The sequence below is a fragment of the Ambystoma mexicanum genome, chromosome 7q (assembly GCF_040938575.1).
Source record: "Ambystoma mexicanum isolate Mex_15411 chromosome 7q, UKY_AmexF1_1, whole genome shotgun sequence".
Lineage (NCBI taxonomy): Eukaryota > Metazoa > Chordata > Amphibia > Caudata > Ambystomatidae > Ambystoma > Ambystoma mexicanum.
The window spans coordinates 12,010,485-12,030,742 of NC_090941.1; the positions used below are offsets into that span (position 1 = coordinate 12,010,485).

Genomic DNA, 20,258 nt, shown 5'->3' on the forward strand with positions numbered 1-20,258 from the left:
TGTTTCGTCAAGGGGTGAATGAAAGGTCGTGCTCCATCGCTTCCTGTGATGTCACGTCCGCTACCCTTGGCATTTTGGTGAAATGACGTTCATGCCTTGTATCAGTTAGATGATAATTTAAAATGACTTACTACCTACCTTTAGTCCCATCAAGTGATTCTGGTACTATATATATGGCTCAAAAGAGTTTTTCAATCGGAAAACCCCATTGAAAAACGTGCATGGATCGTATGTATGTATATTCACACGCCCAGCATATCCCTCAACAAACCACATCGTGGAGTGATGCACTGAAAATGCTGTGGGTTTCTCTGTCTGGTGCGTGTTTCCAACGAGCATGAACTGAGCCGAAAATACAAGTCCGCTTTTTTTCATTTCATCAGCAACCTTCCAGCCAACGCTGCTGTTGCACGTGTGTTGCAGAGAAACATGAGGCAGAAAACTCTGCATCTGATCTGAAACACAAAGCATTCCACGGACACGGGAAAGGAGCAGAGCTGTCTGTTTAACGGAGCAGGAAAATGTGTTATGCCAGCCAGCAGGAGCACGTAAGCCCTGGGATTTCAGCGAGACTCGCAGCTGGCACTGTCTGTGTGCTTTAGGCGGGGAGAGCGCTCATTCACTGATCACACGCAGAATGCCGCTCCTGTTCATGTGTGTTTGCGGCGTGGTGTAGGTCTCCGGGACTGACGTAGCGGATAGTCAGGGTGGTGGTTTCCACACCGACGGTGTAGCAGCTGCATAATAAACGATGGAGGGGATCGTGTGAGGCATGCCCACCTAACCCAACTTGAATCATGCGAGAGGCGAGCTGTTGGAATTCAAATAGGCTTTCTGGTTCCCAGCAGTCGGCATTAATAGAATGCTTTCAGCAAGATGACAGATGCTCGGAAAAGATGCTATTTTGCACTACCTTGATTTGTTACAGCAGCCAACTTATTGGCACGATGGAGTGACGGGAAAAGGCAGCTGGCATGGAAGGTAGGATTAGCAAAGCAGTTGCTTCGTTATGAATGTAATTATAAACTGACCATGACAAAGCATATGTTACACCGAGCTGCAGCTGACGGAGAGGGGGCGGGAGGCTGGCTCTGGAGCTGAGCTGAGCTGAGCTCGAGCAACTCTGAGAAGAATGCGCCGTTTACCGAATGCTTTTCCGAGCAGCGTTCATGCTTGCATTATGGTTCTGTGCCGGCTTTCACACCTTGACGGGGGAGCATGGCCTCAGAAGCCATTGCATTAATGTGCCATCTAAAAATGAAGCCATTTGTTGCTGTCTATGTGTGGCTCTGGAGTTCTGAAGCAGGGGCACTGCCGAAGAAGGGGTCCTAATGTTGTGTTGCACAGTGTCATGTGTATACAGGATATGTATGTATACATGCTGTGGTGAACGCTATTCGAACATCGTCTCTGTCGATAGATATAGTAAAGACGTCTTAACGTATATTTCTATGTGCCTTTAATGAGAATTGCACATGTATTCATAGATTGTGTACAATAACGGGGGACAATCCGTTTCTCCTTCATGGTCTTCAGCAACTCCGACAGATGTTTCTGCTATTGAACTGTGTACACGTTCAGCCAACTTGATGTCTACCCAGCTGGTCTGTCATTTCTCGCTTGATTACTGATCTTAATTTCTGTGCATCCGCTTGCTTCTGATTGGGGTCGCAGGGCTGAAAATGAGAAGTGGCAAACAGTGCTAAGTCACTGCAAATGGTAGAACATGCCTATGCTGTCAACGAGTTCCCCTTCAGCTATGTTTAATCGAGTCGTCCCCACCTTCCTGCAGCCACAGGTGTCCAAGACCTCATTTCTAAAAGTTAAGTTTTCTATCGTTTTTTTTTTAAAGGGAGGGTATGAAGATAAGGTTATCTATAATACACGTTTAGCTTTTTTCTATGTAAATCGATCAATATGATACATATGTTTATATGTGCATGCAGATGCATATTACATCTGCATGTACAGATCAATGAATTGTGTATCTCGGCTTATATTTCTATGCATGTGTGGAATGCATGTATGAATATTAAAAAAAAATATACACATGCGTGTTCAAGAAAATAAACAATTTAGTGAATTGTCAGTGCGAGTGAGCTAGAGAAGTAAGCACTAGGCGCCTCGTTCTCATCGTCTAAATGTCATCTTTCTTGCTCAGTTCAAATTGTTCAGAGCATGCGTGTGACATGGATGGAAAAAGGTACACTCGTGTATGACTGCAACAGATAGCATAGCCCATAGGGCAAAGTGATGCAAAGTTAGAGTGCAGCCTGTGTGTGTATACCACATGCTTTGTTGAAGGAATAGCTGTGCACATGGCCAATGGACCTTAGCGGTAGTTTGATGCTAGCTAACGGTCAGTGCACATATGTAACACAATTACTTCACAGGCATTGTCGATTGTGTGGCTTGTCGATTGCAGTAACCTGAGGGCCGGCACCTTGTTGAGTGCCACCCTCCCCTATTTACAGCACCATATCCACCAGTTCATAGGGAACACTCTTATAGTGGTGAATCTGGCCAGCAATACAGAGTTTTCTCATGCATGTTCTTGCCGATTGGGTCTCACTGTTAGAGATCTAAGCACATTAAGATCGATATTCTTTCAAGGTCTGGTATGAACCAGGTGACGTTATTACAATGACTTGATTCTACGTCGCAATCAACAAGTTGAAAATGTGCATTACAAAATGGTAGGTCACTTTTTAATAGCAACACCTATTGTGGCACGAGTAATTCATTTGCAAGTTGTTTGTTGTTGCATTCGCAAAGGAAACACATGAACCACTTGATCTGGACTATTCACCTGATTGACAGAATAGTGTCATAGTGGCCTAACGACTGATGTATATGCATGCATGCATGCTTATAGATCTATTCCATTCAATTCTAGAGCTATAAGGTGGGCCGTTTCTTATGTTAATATTCCGCAATGGGGTGTTCGACCATTGCTTTATAAGTTCCATGAAAATGCAGTCACGAGCTGATTACGGTTTAGTGGCTTTTTTCCATAGACGGCTGGTTTTGCATAATTTCTTGCATGGTTTGACATTAAGAATTCCGAGCTTGTGATTGTGTGCGAAGTGTAAACACCAGGTGGATCCAGCAGTTGAACGTGGGCAATGCAGAGAACAGTGGCAAAGTACTATAACAAAAGTAACAGCAAACCCCCTTTCCATTTCTTTGAAGGCTCTATTTATTGCAGACATATTTAACTAAACGAAACAGCTAGCTCCCATTTCAGCGACTGCTTGGCTGACCACATACAAACACTCTACTTTGGTTCTGACACGAAACCATATTGTTTGGAAACACGCACTCCACATAGTGTAAGAGCATGTTGCGCCTGAATAACGAAGCATTTTTCATTGGCATTGAGCCATTGTAAAACACTTTTCTAATTCAGGCCCGTTGTATCCATCGGAGAATATACACTACGAGTGTTAGGCTCTAGTCAGTTGTTTGAAATCAGAAAAGCCGCCAACATGGTGGGCATTTTATTTTTTCTTTAAGATAATGTTTGCATGCATATACTATGTGCTGTGGTTTTCTATTCCCACCTTGACACATGTTCTGCAGACAAACTTTGTTTCTATAAGGAAGTATGCACAAACGTGTTGACCACATTTAACATCTTTTAAATTTCAGTCAGTTCAGTCGAACTTCTAAAACTGGTGAACAGGTTTGAAGCAAAAAAGTTTCAAGTCTATTTACCGGTTGAAAATATTGTAAACCATAGACACAAATCAGCAGAGCTCAGCAAGAAATATTAGTTTCTCAGCTAATCAACAGTAAGTGCTCTGTTGCACAATTGGTGCAAGCAATGACACAATTCATTCTTAGCTTTATGTACACTTTTGTTTTTTAAAAAAAAGTGTTCTACTCTTTAAAAACGATATGTTGTTGTTTGTGCGTGCTTAAACCAACTGCCTAAAAGAGCACCTGCTACAACAGGCACGTACAGAGTAGAAAATGAGATCCTGGTAAGATCAAAACAAGCAGACAGACTTTGGATTGGGATTTCTTTTTTTAAAATAATAGGCCACACATAATAAGATTTGCATTGTGCTCTGTACAGCACATATGCTTTTAAAGTGTGTGCGGCTATAAAAACGGACAATGTATCACACGCTAAAATATTCTTGACTCAGTGACAGAAGTTATTTCCCAAGTCAGTGGTGCTTTACAGTCCGGACATAGCACTTATAAATAAATATTGGCATCTTTTAGACAAAGCCATTTTGATTGAGATGGTGTTGGTCAGTTGATCGGAGTAGAGATATTTTGCCATTTCAACAAACTGCAGCTGGTTACAAAAGGAAGAATTCCTTCTATTTGGCAAACTTGGACATTGTTAGAATGGATATTTCCCATCTGTGAAAGGTGCAGTGAGCAAAAGGCGTGTGCTGCAATATCTCATCTCAGAACGGGTTATCATGCCATGTTCTTTCTGGAGAGGAGTGCCTGCTACCTTTTTTTGAAATATTTCCAAGAAACTTGGGGTTGGTCACCCTGAGTTACCTGGGGGCAGCCGGACATGGACTCCCTGCTCACTGTGCTCAGTGAGGCACAGCTTCACCTCACTGATGAGGCCCAACAAGGCTGAAACACGTGTATGGGGTTGCTGTTGGTACTCTTGTTCAGAGAGGATTTGCCATAGCATTTCGGTGCTGGACTGCCCATGTGGGCGGGACAAAGACTGATGTGCAAATGGTTATTTCCCATCTGTGAAAGGTACAGTGAGCAAAAAGTGTGTGCTGCAAACTCTCATCTCAGAACAGGATATCATGCCATGTTCTTTCTGGAGAGGAGCGCCTGCTAGCTTTTTTGAAATTGTTAGAATGGACTACTAAACTCGGGCCTGCTGGACCGCCACCAGGCAGTCAAGGCTAAATCCCAGGAGGAGAGAGGGTGATCAGGGGTCTCCAGAGAGCACACCAAGAGTTACAATTAGTAGTATAAGAAAATGTAATATTTATTATAGGCCCAACAACAGCACACATGAATACTGAAGTGCAATAGTAAAACACCACACACAAACACACTATGTAATACTGGAGTCAGTGCGAGAAAGTTAATAACTCCACCAATACCTGCAAAGGAAAAGGGTGAATAACGTTTATAGTGCCAACAGTCTTCAGAGATGGCAACCCTAACTTTATAAATCCAGCCCTAAAATGAATGGAGCATTGTGCTCAATGTTCATTGTGTGCGTAAAAGCTCTCAATCGGGCGTACAGTTTAGAAAGTACTTCTTAGGGAGCAGGAAAAAGTTAGGGGACACATTCTAAAGGGGTGAAACAGGTTCCAAGAGTCAGGAGAGAATCTGCTATGATGATCAAAGCTGTTGCTGACTTTTGGAGGGCTTTAAGTGGTGGATACTACCAAAGCCAAAGAAAAGGACAAAATAACCTTCAATGGGTTTGGATGAACAGAGGGTTACCAGCAATTGAATTCACTACTCACCGCCCTTAGCTCGGTTTTGGTCCATATTTCGCTGGTCTAGAGGGGGTTATCAGAGGTTTGATGTCCCGCCTTCGGTTCTGCTTCCAGATGCACAGGCACTTCTGGTGTGGGTACAAATCCAGTTTGGGACATGAGCTGTAACTCTTTATATGGATGAAGAACAAAGAAAACACTGATGTAACAGGTCTCAGGGTACAGGAAGGAACGTTGGAAAACTGATCTTCAGTGACCGTCACTGTCCCACAGTGACGCAAGGGCACACAACTCTCACTTTGTGATGAAGCCTCCTATCTCACGATTCAAAGGTGGTGGGATGATAACATTGTGCAGAAGGGTTCCTTGTTGGATAAGCTAGGAATCCCCAAAGTCTTAAGTTAAACCTCAAAACTGTGACTCTGTTTCACGGCAAACAAGGATTAAGCTGAACAGTGCACTGGATGGCCCAGGGACACTTACAAACAGGTTCATTTACAAGGTTAGCAGAAGACACAGAGAGTGATTTTTCCCAGCACTGCAAAGGCTTGAAGCACCTTTGCATTTCTTTGGAGATCAAGCGCAAAGCAATGCTCCACCAGGACAACAATGGGATTCGGGTGCCAGCCTTCTTCAGTGTGTCTCAGGATTGTCCTTTGATCGTTTTGGCTCTTCGGGATAATTGGTTCCATCTGCAGGTTGGTTTTGACCTGTTGCTGTTCTGCTGAAATGAATGCAGGGCCACTCCTCATATCCAGAGTCAGGCGAGTGCTCATACCCGGCCCACCAATAGGAAAATCTGCTCCTTACATGGACACCAGTAGTGGTCTAATCAGGAATATAAATGGTAGGGCACCTGGCGGGGTCCTGATTTACCCAGGTAGGTAAACATATAATAAACAAAAAATCAGGATGACGAGGCTCCACTTCTCAAGCTACCACCCTCAAGGATTGAAGTATAACCTCCCGTACAGCCAATTCCTTCGCATCCGCAGGAATTGCTCCGACACAGAAAAATTCAAATACCATGCGCAACAACTACAAAAACGTCTCGGAGAAAGGGGCTACCCTAGAAAATCCATCAGGAGCGCCAAGAAAAGAGCAGCCAACACTGATCGCTCGATCTGCCTCACCACGAGAGAAAAAGATCCCATCAATAGGGTTGTCTGTGTCACCACATACAACCCTATCAGCAATCTCATAAAGAACACCATCAATAAACATTGGCATCTGATCAAAAACGATGGGAGCCTAGCCAAAAAAACGCTATTTGCTTTCAAGAAGAACAAAAACCTCAGAGACACACTGGTACATACCTACTTGGAACCAAACAGACCTACCTCCACCTTGTGGAATCTCCCACCCGTGGTGGGACACTTCAGCTGTGGACAGTGTGTCGCATGTCGCTTCACCAAAAACAGCAAAACTTTTGTCCACAATAATCTCACTTGGAAATTGAACAGCCACACTAATTGCGAAAGTAGGTTCATTATCTACGCCATCAAGTGCCCCTGTCAATTGGTCTACATTGGCAAAACCATCAGACCAATCAAACAAAGGATCAACGAACACAGGTCCTGTATCAAAAACCAAGTCGAAGATAAGCCACTAGTTGAACATTTCGCCAAGGCAAAACACACCCACGATCAGTTGTTCTGGACGGTGGTCCAACAACTCCAGCCACAACGCCGGGGTGGCGACATCAATTTGGCTCTTACTAGACTCGAGCAAAAATGGGTACACAAATTGGACACAGTACGAAACGGCCTGAACATAACTGTCGAATGGAAACACTTCTAACCAAACACCTTGCTTCCATCTATAGAACATGACCTCCCTGTCACTACATCACTCCACGCTTCGCCGCCACTTTGGCGGCATTAGGAAACTACATTTCCCACTACACCACGCGATAGTGACCCATTCGACCAGCCCTTCGCGATTGGCTCCCGCGTCCAGGCCCTCCGCCAGTTTGGATTGGTCCCTGTCAGGCCCAGTTTAGCTAATAAGGCACCACCACTCTGTCTTCCTCACAACCACTACGGCGTTCAGAGGTCCCGGTACTACGCAGCGCAGCACCTGCGAGCTCACTGAGGTAAGCTACCCACTCCAGCTCTTTACCGCACCCCAGCGACAGCGAGTCTCCTCTCCCCTGATAAATTCCATTCCAGGCACCGACACGCAGCCCACGCCCATAAATTCCGTGCCCGGCATAGCTTTCACCTAGACAGATGTATAGTCACTACAAACACCTCTGTCATCCCAGGGCCACCCGAGTCATGTTGCCGAGCCGACCATCACTCAACTCGGCACTCCCAGGAGCACAGACCCAGGTGTCCTGCCATTGCAGCCCCGAGCACCGTACCACTATTACACCAGTGGGGTCAGAGCCCCTTTTTCGGACCACCTTCACCCAATGGGTCGGTATCTGTTACACGCAGCTGGGTTTTCATTACCCGCGTTTTTTGTCCTTTCTCAGATTCAGGACCTATCCCCCGGCCTACACCAGTTGCACGGGACCCTGAGACGAATCGGCCCGTCCACCGAGACAGCCGACAGAACAAATGCCATTCGTGCACCGTCAATCCTGCAATTGTCATGGATGACCCTCATAACAGCCTCCGGCTACCACAACAGCAGGTACGCCGTTTTCAAGAGACACCACATGGTGTACCTCTCTGGCACCACTTTGCCCGTATTAAATACCTAGTAGTACTTAGTAAATTGATTCCAGAGATCCTCACCAATATGTTTTTATTCACAGACACTACGGACAGCACCGCTATAGGTGCATCTCCTGACGAAGGCCAGCGCAAAGACAGGCGCAATTCTAGCCTCTTTTTTGGCCGAAACACACCCTGTGTCGATCCCTGTGTCACAACTCTATCCCCCTTGTGTACGTTTCATGTAAATTGTGTTGTGTGCACCATGTGTTAATCATGCCTTGGACTGACGCAAGTCTAAGAGCACACCTTTCCCTGCCTACTAGGGTTGTTACCCTTTCCAACTGTGGGAAATCTGTTTTTTGAGTGGAGTTTTTGGCCTCTGCAGTTGCGAGGTCTACACACATATGTGTTATCACTTCTCATCACTAAACCTTGTCCGTTCACATTGTACCTTTCGTGCTTATCGAAAGATCTGTAAAATAAATTGTTTTGATTACTTGAAAAACTTTCTGTGTTGATGCGAATAAACACACACACACAGAACTTGGTCTGGATCTCGTCATCCTGATTTTTTGTTTATTATATGTGGTCTAATCAGGGACAGCTATGGTTCCCGTGCTCTTGTGCACACTAGACACTCTGAAACCAGTAGGTGGGTTGGGGCCAGACAGTTTAAGCCACTTCCTGGGTACCTACACACATGACCTGCGGGGACCCGCAAAATAACCTGCTTTTGCAGGAAAATGCATGCCCAAATAAGGAAATACCAGCCCTGGAAGGGCAGGGGGAAGGCCAAGGGACAACATGGATGAAGGAACAGACAAAAGACCTTGTGACACTGCCATGTTAGACACTATCCACAGTCATGAGCCAAATGCAGTAAGCGCGGGATGGCTCAGTAGGAAAGTTACACAAACACAACAAAAAAGCTACTGCTGCCACCTGTCTGTTCCAAGGCACATTGTAAAATCACCAGAAATTCTGTAGAGAGTGTTTAGGGCCCTAAAATACAGAGACCCCATTGTGTGGTACTGTAAGGTACTTTGCACAATAATAAAATGTTACCAACAAGTGGCAACAAAGTCGAAAGACTAATAGAAAGACAATTTCTCAGTACTGACAGCAGGAAGGATGTGTCCGTTTCCCCATAACAATTAGCAAAATTACAGTGGAGTGCATATGAAGGCTGTGCTCCACTGTAAAAAGTTGGGTTAGGATACAGAAGCAAATGTAACAAGTTGTGGGGTCCAGTGACTATGGAGGAAATGTTTCTTCTATCTAACAGACCAGTCAGCTGCTTTTGATACAATGGATATAGGCAGATTATGGATCAAATTGTCTAACTGGGGAATTCCGAATGGTCTTTTAAATATGTTGTGTCACTAAAATAACACATTGAGAGTGAGGCTGAACTCAGATGGTTTGCTATCAAGGAACACCCTAGTAGAGAGAGGTCTAAGGCTGCAGTGTGTACTAGTCACTGCCCTTTTTAACTTGCATATTTCAGATCTTGCCCATGACCTATAAAATGTGTCTTATTTTGTTCTGAGAATATGAACACTGGAAGTAGGGTGGTAAGTGTATGCCAACCTGATCTATGCCCATTGGGCTTAAAAGACGCTTAGATAATATTGGGACCTATGTCTCAGAGACCTGGTGATCAATCCTGACAATTCCTGCATTTTGATTTATAATAAAAAGGCCATGTTTAAGAACTTTAAAATATAATTGGAAACAAAATTGACGTGGTGGATACATTATAACATTTGGGCTTTGTTTTTGCCTCTAAGAAACATCTAACCTTAGTAAAAGAAACATTGGTTTCAAGGATAGATTCATTCATCATACATATGAAAATAATCCAGACAACATGTTGTTTCTGTTCCTTGCTGCCCTTAATTGAATTTTATAAGCCAACAGTTACCCCATTGATCTTGTATGGTTGAAGGTGCTTCCAATTACAATAAGAACATGGTTAAACTGTTTTGAGGGGAAATCTGGTGTGCAGTTTTGGGACTACCACCGTTAATTCCAATTGGGGAAATCTGACTTGGGCTGTGGCTGAAGTCTTTGTGGTTCCTTTATAAATGAAATGAATTGCACTTTTTAAAAAGAAATGAAGGGATGGGTTGGGAATACTAAATATTGTTGAGAGGTCCCACTCTCGCTATGTTGCACAAACCTGGGCCTCTAAGTCGCTGTCTTAAGCCTACAGGACCTGGTTTCTAATATTCAGACTTAACTGTGTACATACACTAGAAGTATTCTGTCCACAAATAGGACTTCCCTATGTAAATAGGGCTCGTAGGCTTTGTAAATCAGATTAGGTGGAAACCCTTAGACGTTTAATTGGAAATAGTTCATACTTACTACAAAGACACTTATACTTTTTTAGTTGATTTATCTATTCACTGACTGCTATTTCTGAATAATTTGTGGTGGTTCCTGATGTTTGGCAACCATTTATATTTGTCTTGAGCTTGTTGCCTTTTTAAAAGAGATATTTGATTTACTTGGTGATATCCCCTCTGTGAAAAACCCAAGGGCTTTTCCCTATCAAACCCCTTGGTATCCTCTTCGGGGGTGGGTAGGGAGGGTTTACTGCTGTTGGGTCCGGACCCGGGGAGTGGACTAGAGAGGGAGGAGGAGTCCCAAAATGAGACATGGTGTCCTGCTTTCCTTAACACCCCCTGACCCAACATTGCCCCTTCTCCCAAACACCATTTTGAATCCTTTACTATTGCCCCTCTCCAATTCCAACACGTACCAACACAAAAGGGAGGTGTAGGAGAACCAGGAAAAGGAGAACACATATATCATCCCAGGTTTTACACCACCAAGCATCCTCCCCTTCTCCTAACAGTTTTTTTTTATAATGTTCCTACCACCACTCCGAAATACTACACTCCCATAATTCCTCCCCACTGTGTTTTCCCAAAACTACTGGGACGAAGAAGAGGCAGACTGGAGCTATGAAGATTTCCCATAGGAACCAATGTATCATGTATTCCTATGGGCAGTCTCCATCTTGTCCCGATAACCTGATCATTCAGTTTCAGGCAGGGCTGGAAAACAACTCACACCTGATTCCTGTTCATTCTCCTAGCCAGTATAAAAGGTGGAACACCAGGCACACTTTGAGTGAGCTGGGAATGCCGGAGGAAGCCCAGAGGCCAAGAGGAAGAAACATGAACTACAGAGACCCTGGAAGGCTTGATGCAAGGAGGACTGCCAAATTACTGAGCCTGTGAGCACAGGGGAAGCTGCAGTATGGCGAGGGAGCTGTGACTCCATGGAGCCAAACCAGGGGCAGCTTGGGTTACCTGGAAGTGCCCATGGAGCCAAACCAGGGGCAACTGGGGTTACCTGGCAGTGCCCAAAACAGAGCTCTTCCCCTGGGTGAAACAGGAAGGACCAGGCATTTGAGGGGCAGGTGGCAAGACCCTGACCTCAACAATCATCCCCTCAAACTGTTTAGGGGAGCTGGTGAAATGGTAGCAAAATAAGAAGATTGCATTATGAGACTTGAAGTCCAGAGACATTTTCTTGTGGTTAAACTCAGAGCCAGGTGGTGCACGAAAAGGAGCAGTTCTTCCAGGGTGACAGCGAACCAGGCGGAGCAGAGCGACAGGCCGAGGGATGGAACAGAGGTACGGAGAAACCTTGGACACCCCAGTGAAAGATTGTTACCTCCGACAGGCCGTGAAGGTTGCGCAAGAAGCCCAGCCAGAAAGAAGAGACAAACCTCTTGTGTGTTTCAAGGATAACAGACACCCTCCTGGGTGGACTGCAGAGTTGGGGAGGTGTAGCATCTGTTGTGGTATCAGCCTTGACATCAGGATCAAAGCCGCCAAAGATGAAAATTAATTAACACAGCCAGTGAGTTGATGAAAGCACTCAAAGTTCAGGCTGTGTCAAATGGAACTTGATGGCAACCGTATCCAAAGAGTGTAAATTCGGCGTGTGCTGATAAGACGTGAGAGACAGCAAAGCATTGTAAATAGCTGTAAATTAAATATACAAAGTAACAGAGCGGTCTGGTGAAAGAAGATTGCCCAATTGAAAGTCTCTGTTAAATGTCTGATGCAGTAGAAGTGGCGGGAAGAGAAAGAAACACTCTTTTTAACAGTTAGGTTTGATTTCAGCAGAGGGGAATTTGGTTGTTAGAGACATCTTTGAACTTTGAAATAAGTACTGTGCTCGATACTACATTTACCAAGAGGCCTTGGTCTAGGAGAGAAAAAAGTGACATTTGAGCAAAGGTGGTCAAAGTGGTGATGCCGAGGTAAGAGCAAAAGCCTTGCATTTTGGAAAGTCTTTGTCAGCAGAAAGAAAGTGAAAGGAGACTTGAGCCCAATAGAGGGAAGCCTATGAAGGTGTGATTGAAGCTTAGGGAAGGGAACACCCCCCACCCCAAATTGTGATGGAAAGGTTTGAGCCCGACAGATAGAAACCTGTACTGAATTGTGGTAACCAGAAGGAAACACACTTTTGTTGAACTGTATTATAAGCTAAATGGTCACCTGGGCTGGAGTGAGAGAAGGCCGAGAGGTCTAGGAGATAAACTAAGGACTTTTCGTGGATGCCCAAGTGGGCCCTGGTCCACAAAATAAACTGCATCCTTGTGTCTGAATCCAGTGTGTGTTGCAAGGTCCAAGTGTGCCACCTTACCCCGTACTACCAAATGTGGGGAAGGGAGTTTTTGAACACTGATTTTACTTTTTGCAATACACATTCACTTTACACATTTATTGTATTAGAAAGAGGGCAGGCATTGGCTTTATTAGTATTGGTCATTATATTGTGACTAAAGACTGACTAGGAATGTATTTTCTTTTTGTTTGATGGTCGAGAATACTCCCATCTTAGTTACAAGGAAAGATATGAGTTTTCCAACCCCTTTTGAACCATCAAAAAAGGTTTAAAAAAATGCAGCTCTTCGGTCAGTGCTTACTTGTGATACCATGCCTACCTTACATCTCCCAAACTTAACTACATTTAAGTCTGCAGGACTGAAAGAAACCTAGAATGATTGTTGTTTTTAACACTTGCTTTTAATTTAAATCTTTATTGTAAGTGTTGTTCACAGACTATTTAAGTCTGTGTATTTTGCGATTGAGCTATTTTAAACATTTAATTCTTAAGGTGTATTTGGTCAAATGTATCATGTTGATGTATTAATGGATTTGTCAAATGTTTTAATGTAAAATCATAATACTAACAATTTAATATTAATTAATCAAGATTGTCCTCTCTTAATACCATAAGACTAGAAAATACCTAGATAAAGCATAAGAAAATTCAAAGCAAATTCATCTACACCCACACCCTAAATTGCAATAAATCTACATTTTAGATTCTTATGAAACATTATTTTAAAGCTTATTAACACTCTTGCTTATACTATGGCATGCCTCCCCTCTACAGCTAATAAGCAGTCTTATGCAATGCACTTACCCACTTTTTAATAGGAAAAAAAAAAGAATTGAACTCATCCTAGGGCCGATTGATTACCAGCTGCACAGCGATTCTACTGCTACTGAGGTTTGTCTACCAATTTCTCATCAGATGGGTTCACTTTGTCTGCAATTGCACCTATTATCATTATGGGGCTTAAAAATTAGTTAAAAATTAGTTAGCACCTTCTGATTCTCATTATGCCACAAGCGGGCTGTTATGACAAAATCCTGCTATTTTCCAACTGTACGTCGTATATGATTAACTCAATTGGCTTTGTGCTGTGTTACTTGAAATTTGGTATGACAACACCTTTGCAGAAGAAGTATTTTTATTTTTATTTTTTGTATTTACTTGATTCAATCAAATTAATGATTTTTACAAGAAGAGATTATAAAATAAAAGAACTACGTTTGCATTCAAAAGAAAAGAAAAGAAAAATTGTGGCTCGCATTCTAGTGTGGAACTACGTTTTTTGCTGATTTGGGGAACCAAGAATCTGTTTCAAAGTCTGTGCTGTGGCAATAGTCCAAGCAGTCCTTTCGCCGCTCATTAGTCTACCCCACCACAGCTCTTCATCTTGGATGTAGGAAGCCGACTGGTGTGGCAACAAGTACTTCTCCCCGATTGACTTTGTTCCTGGGCAGTTGAGGAGCAAATGCCGAATGGTTTCAATCTCCTCGTCGTTATGGCAGAAACGGCATTTGTTTGAGTTACTTGGACCTCTAACTTCCAAGATCTCGTGGGTTTCGAGGAGAATTAAACGAGCCCTCATTAAAACATTTCTTACTGATTTACTGGGGAATTTTTCCAGGTAGTTCAGAACAGAGTTTAGTTTGCTCGGCTGTAGGAGAAGGTGTCTGGTTGATTTTAACTCAGCTGCATGATCCAGAGTCTTGTAGAAGAAGTATTCTCTGGATGCATTTTTACCCTCCAATGTTGTACTCATTAATAATGTTGAAGTGGTTGCTAAATGAATGGAGTTAGTGGTGAGTCAGTTATAATCAATAGCATTGCCTCTCCCATTTCCAGTTTGGCTTCCCCTCAGCTATTGGAAAATAGACAGCCTTCCTGTTATTTTTTATTGATTCAGAGGGCAATGATGGATTAAGGCATCGTGGCTCTTCCTTGTCTTGTTAGACTCCTGTTTTTTGTTGTTGTTGGTACAGTAAGCCACCTAGTCTTTCACACCTTTACACCACGGCCCACCCTAAAACTGCTACAAAACTTTTTTTATTATTATCAGGCAGGACACAAAAGATCGAAGGGGTCAGATCTGTCCTAATTCTTCCAAGACCATCTCTGAGGGGTCAACGGATTGGCTCTCTCCATGGTTCCCTTTACTATAAACCTGATCCTCCATTTCCATCATTTACATGATTTTCCTCTAATATTACAATCTTATGCATGCAACGTTCAGGTGTGGAGATTTCTGAGTGAGAGGGGAATTGTCAACACATTTGAGAGTGCCTACTTTGAGTGAATGAGAACATCTGCAATGAAACATTACAAAAACAAAGCACATCCTTTTTGGTAATGGGAATAGGAAATGCTTGGAGAGCATTAGATTTCCCCCACTGTTTGCTTACACTTTTCCTCCGAGTCAAAAGGCAAAACATCTATTTTTAAATCACAAATTAATGTAGTGGTAATAAAGCCCTGTTTCAACTTAGGCTATGAAGTAAAGTGATAAGAGTTGATATTGTTGCATGAACATGCCACTGTTGCTTGGGACATAGGGAATTGCAAATTTTGCTCTCCTCAACTTTGCCTTTGCTCTCAATACATTAAACGCAGTTTAACATGTGGCCATCAAGCTCATCTGCAGCCTTCACAAGATAGACCATATTTCGGAGGCTCTGTTGTCTTTGCACTGTCTGAAATTACAGAACAAGGATTCAATTCAAACTGGCATGTCTTAACTTTAAATACCTCAACATCTTGGCCCCATCCTCCTTGAGTAGTGGATTGGTACCATATTGATTTAAAGAAAACGACAGGGCAACAATGCGTTTTTGGCACAGCAATGCTTAAAAAACATTTAAACATTGATTTACAAAGTGGAGGAACAGTGTCCTTAACAACAAATGAGAGGATATTGATACAAGACCAGATGATTCGGGGGAGATAAAAGCATGGACCAGGGATGAGGACAGTAGAGCATGATATTGGAATGGGATAGTGGAGGAAGTGCTACGTGTTAGTAGCTTGGGGTTGCAATTGAGAGGTTGGGGGAGAGAAGAACAGGGAGATGTGGTGGCAGAAACATGCATTTCTTTCAGAAAGGCAGGAGGGGAGCACAAGGGGAAAGAGAGTAGGCAACAAGGTGAGCTGAGGATGATGGTAGGAGAGCGAGGGTGAGAGCAGGGAGTGAAATGAGCCCATCATTTGGGTGGGACAAGTCTCTGTATAGTTTTGAAGATGATGCCCCTTCCCTTCACTAAGACATGTTATCTGTTGCTTTTACTTGCCCACAAAATACATCTTTACTCAATTAGAAACTGTTGCTTTTTGCTCTAGGCTTCCAAGAAATGGGATGTCTTGCATCCTACATTCAAAATGTTGGGATATCTGTCTGTTTTGGAGACAAGTCAACCCCCTCTTCTTCCACTAGCAGTCTAATGGCCAGTGCTGGAGATCCTTAGACATTTAGTGCACTATAGAAATGTTCTTAATCAGACATATCTGGAGTAAGTAAGCTGTGCTACAAAAGGTGTTATTTGACTAAGACCAATCCCACACACTGTTCCTGGGCAACCATTACATTATCATCTGTATTCCATAAAATAGTTTCAACTTTTTCCTGGCTTTGGTAGAGTGGGAATTGTTGATTTGTTATAAGCCCTGACTAATGTGCTTCCTGAAGTGCAATCAGAAGTGTGGCTGTTGGGCTGCGATCCCATTGGTCTCTCTGCTTGGACATTTCCTGCTGTCTGGTGCCGTCTGTGAGAGGAAGTTCTACCAGAGTGGAAATGCTGCATTGTGTCTGAAGGACTATTTCTTGCCATTCCTCCCATCTCAAAAACACCTCCCTCCTGCCCTCCCTACGCCCAGCCCCAAACCACAGTCATTTCCCATTAAGCACTGGTGTGCGCAATCAGAAGTGTGGCTGTTGGGCTGCAATCCCATTGGTCTCTCTGCTTGGACATTGCCTGCTGTCGGATGCCGTCTGTGATAGGAAGTTCTACCAGAGTGGAAACGCTGCATTGTGCCTGAAGGACTTTTTCTTTCCATTCCTCCCATCTAAAAAAGTAACTTTGAATCGAGATATTGCTGTTGAGATGTTTTTCAAGACCGCAAGTCTCCCGCGAGTCTTGTTGTGTATTTGAAAGAGAGCGTGCCTTTTCTTCCTTGTTAGCGCTAACGTTTCTCTCTTTCTCTTTGCAGCACCTCCCTCCTGCCCTCCCCAAACCACAGTCACGTCCCCGTTAGCACTGGTGTGTGTGCATACGGAAGTGTAATCAGAAGTGTGGCTGTTGGCTGGATGGTGGCGGTGTCAGTGAGGAACTAATATAAGTTTGTTCAGTATCCATTGCACTTTTATTAATACTGATAAATTAAACAGCGTGGGCAAGTGTGTTTGACAACAGTCTTGCTTGCTGCTGAATTATATGTTTGGAAGTGGTCATTACTAAGCCTCTGAAAGCACAGATAATGTCTTGTTAGCTCAATAATGGTTGGCTGTTTTAGGAGCAGGAAAAATCTCGCAGATCCTAATACTTGAGCAATTTGAAATTTTAAATAACACGGCTCCAATTCAGTTACATGACTCTTCTGCTGACCTTGTTTTGCCAATAGTCAGCTTATATACTGAACGCATCATGGATACCCACATTGTGCCCTACAGCCAACAATCCTTGGCTACTGAAACCAATGACAGTGCAGTGCTGCATCCACTGGTAACGCTGATGCGGAATCCATCGCTACGACCACTTCATAACTTCAGCGATAATTACCATCCCCATCCTGATACCAGCAAATCAGCTGAAATAGGCAATTACACCACCACTGATCTACAGATTGCTGGTGATATGTTTGATAATCAGATTTCCGATGTATCAATATTGTATCAATATTGACACCTACACTGTCAAATGAGTGGGTGAAGCGCCGTCGGATATCATTGAATCCTAATTCTCCGCCAGTGTTTATATCCGCAGAGGTTGAACGAATTTGCCTATATACATATATAAGAGAAGATTGATCAATCTATAACAGTTAAAGCCATTACAGACAACGAGAAAGCGAATCGTCAAGTTGATTCCTCTAAAGAATCCTCTCCTTTCCCTATTATTTCGGGTCTTTTGAACCTTTTGGACAAAGGGCACAAATTAACAAATACTTCTCTTGATAATGTTAAACAAATGCTTGTTGAGGATGCTCTAAAAGTAAGCAAACTAGAGGGATTTATGACTGCTCAAGTGCTACATCAGTCTGAGAAATCGGACCTATTGGAGGCAGCAATATTGAAGTTGTTGCGTCCGACCACTCGGGACGTTTGTCATAGATCCACTCAAATTCTAGACAGGGAATTAGGTGATGATTTCTCTTGTCGTTCTTATGCTAATGTGGTGATGACAGGGTTTGACAATACTGCCAGCACTGGTTTGGGTACGTCTACTCCTCTATTAGATGCTATCCAATTAAACTAATTCAAACTTTTGATGTCTTTTGTTATTTAATTTCTCAACATCAAAGATACATTGAAGGGGCAAAACCTTTAGCTTGCACACATGAGCAGACAGTAACACAACTGGAAAAATCAGCACCCACTCCAGATAGCCCTTCTCGGCTTGTGAGTATTATCGAGTAAACAGCTCCCAAACTGGACTGTGGCCTAATTTCTAAGTGTTGAGAACAAGAGAGGAATCCAGTGAGGATCGCAACGTCCCCTGCATACTTTCTGAAAGGCCATAGATGGCCTAATGGAAATCAAGTATAGAGTTTTAAGCAATTACAATCACTTGGAATTTCATATGAGTATAATTTCAATAGAGAGTTCAATAGAGAGTTCGTGTTTATAAAAACAATTTTTGCTTTTTATTTGCATCTTGATATTCCCAACGCGTTTTGAGTTGTGTACACTCTTCATCAGGGGCAGCATATTGAACAATTAAAGTCTACAAAAAGAAAGATTGTATACACCAATATATTAGTATTTGTTTAGTACAATTTGTGTTAATCAAATATAACATCAATTCAAAAAATCACGATTGTTATTTTTAAAGAATTAGTATCTTATTTGTAACAAAACATCCTGTCATTTGTTTAATGACCCCATTGTGACTCATCACTAGAAGAGCAGATATTAATGTGGAGCGGTATTGAATTGTATGTGAGTATTGAAAAAGATATTTGATACGTGCCAGAAGTGGCCCGGTCCGTCTAACTCTTACACTCAATGCGGGGAAGAAAAGGATTATGTATATATAGATAGGAAGGATGTAAGAGGAAAACAGGTATGATGAGCAATCTAAACAAGCATAAAGAGTGAAATGGAAAATCATTATCTTACCGAAATAAATGAAAGCAAAAGTTGCTGGAATAGTCAGTTGGAATTAGCCGGATGTGCTCCAGACGTTCAACAAGATAAATGTTGTAGGTGTCTTAAATGTAAGTAACCTAATATCTGCAAAAGGAGGAATGTATGACAAGGGATTTAGTATACTCAAAGTATCTAGGCGTAAGCCTAATTGTATTTGCTGTGAAGAGTACTTACTAGATCATCACCGGCGAGTAGGGAAGCGTCCGAATGCGGTCAGGAGCCACGAACGAGTGAGCTAGTTGATGCACGGCCGTGTATTTATAGAAATGGCGGCTATGACTTCATACGCACATGCGCCAGCGACGTCAGATTATGTAGTGTGTGTGCTAATAAAAATGAGCTAAAAAGAACATGGCGCCAATGCACGGCCATTTTGGACATTCACTTCCATTACTGCAATGAAAACCTACATTTTCGTGGGCTCCGTAAGAAGACGTGCATTTCTGCAGCGGAGGCAAGGTCACATAATTATGTCAGCTTAACTGTAGAGAAGAGTTGTATTGTCTGCCGAAGGATGAGCCAGAAAGGGAGTCTGAGCATTCTGCAGGTGCAGTGATAAGGTGTACTGGGAAAAAAGGCAAGGAAGAGAAGCTGGGGTTTTCCACTTCTAGTTGGAATGTTCCACTCTTGGCTCCCCATGCTTATTGTCTGCTCTTCAGCCGAGGGAAGTCTGGTAACCAATGAAGAGAAGAGGTATTCCTCTTGGGAAAGCAGATAGAACTGGAACCCCGGGTGATGCAGTTTTGCTGAGAGGGAGCACACTTCGGTCCAGATCCTGTTAGTACGAGTGATCTCTATGCCTACCTGCTCTGGTAAATAAGCAGTGTTCTGATGGCCGAGATGAAGGTGTCTTCTGCAGCCATAATAACAGTGAAGCTCTTTTTCTATGTTTATGTATAATTGACTATATGTTATGTGTGCATATATAAAGAGTGAATAAAGGGCCTATATCGAGCCATTTTTTATTCATATAATAAGTGGTTTAAGTGTGATTGATTTGCCTATCTGAGTCCAATAACTAGTTTTGTTAGGGTCTAGGGGGACGTAATTCTGAGGTCCCTACATGTGGCCAGGAAAAAGCAAAATAATATGTCAACCATAGCTTCTACCTCTCCACCGGCCGATTATAGCACAGGTGAGAAATGTTTC

At 43.0% G+C, this 20,258-nt stretch overlaps 1 protein-coding gene across 8 annotated transcripts in view; it reads left to right on the forward strand.

Moving 5' to 3' along the window:
* The first annotated feature begins 377 nt into the window (after positions 1-377).
* Positions 378-20,258, forward strand: part of DMD (dystrophin) — a 7,616,828-nt gene continuing 7,596,947 nt past the window's right edge. For 6 of the 8 annotated variants that reach the window (XM_069639082.1, XM_069639084.1, XM_069639079.1 and 3 more), the window contains exon 1: positions 378-981. In XM_069639082.1, coding sequence (XP_069495183.1) covers positions 975-981 — 7 coding nt within the window. In that variant the 5' untranslated portion in view covers positions 378-974. The remainder of the gene's footprint in view (positions 982-20,258) is intronic. The other 2 variants (XM_069639087.1, XM_069639085.1) reach the window with 1 other exon arrangement.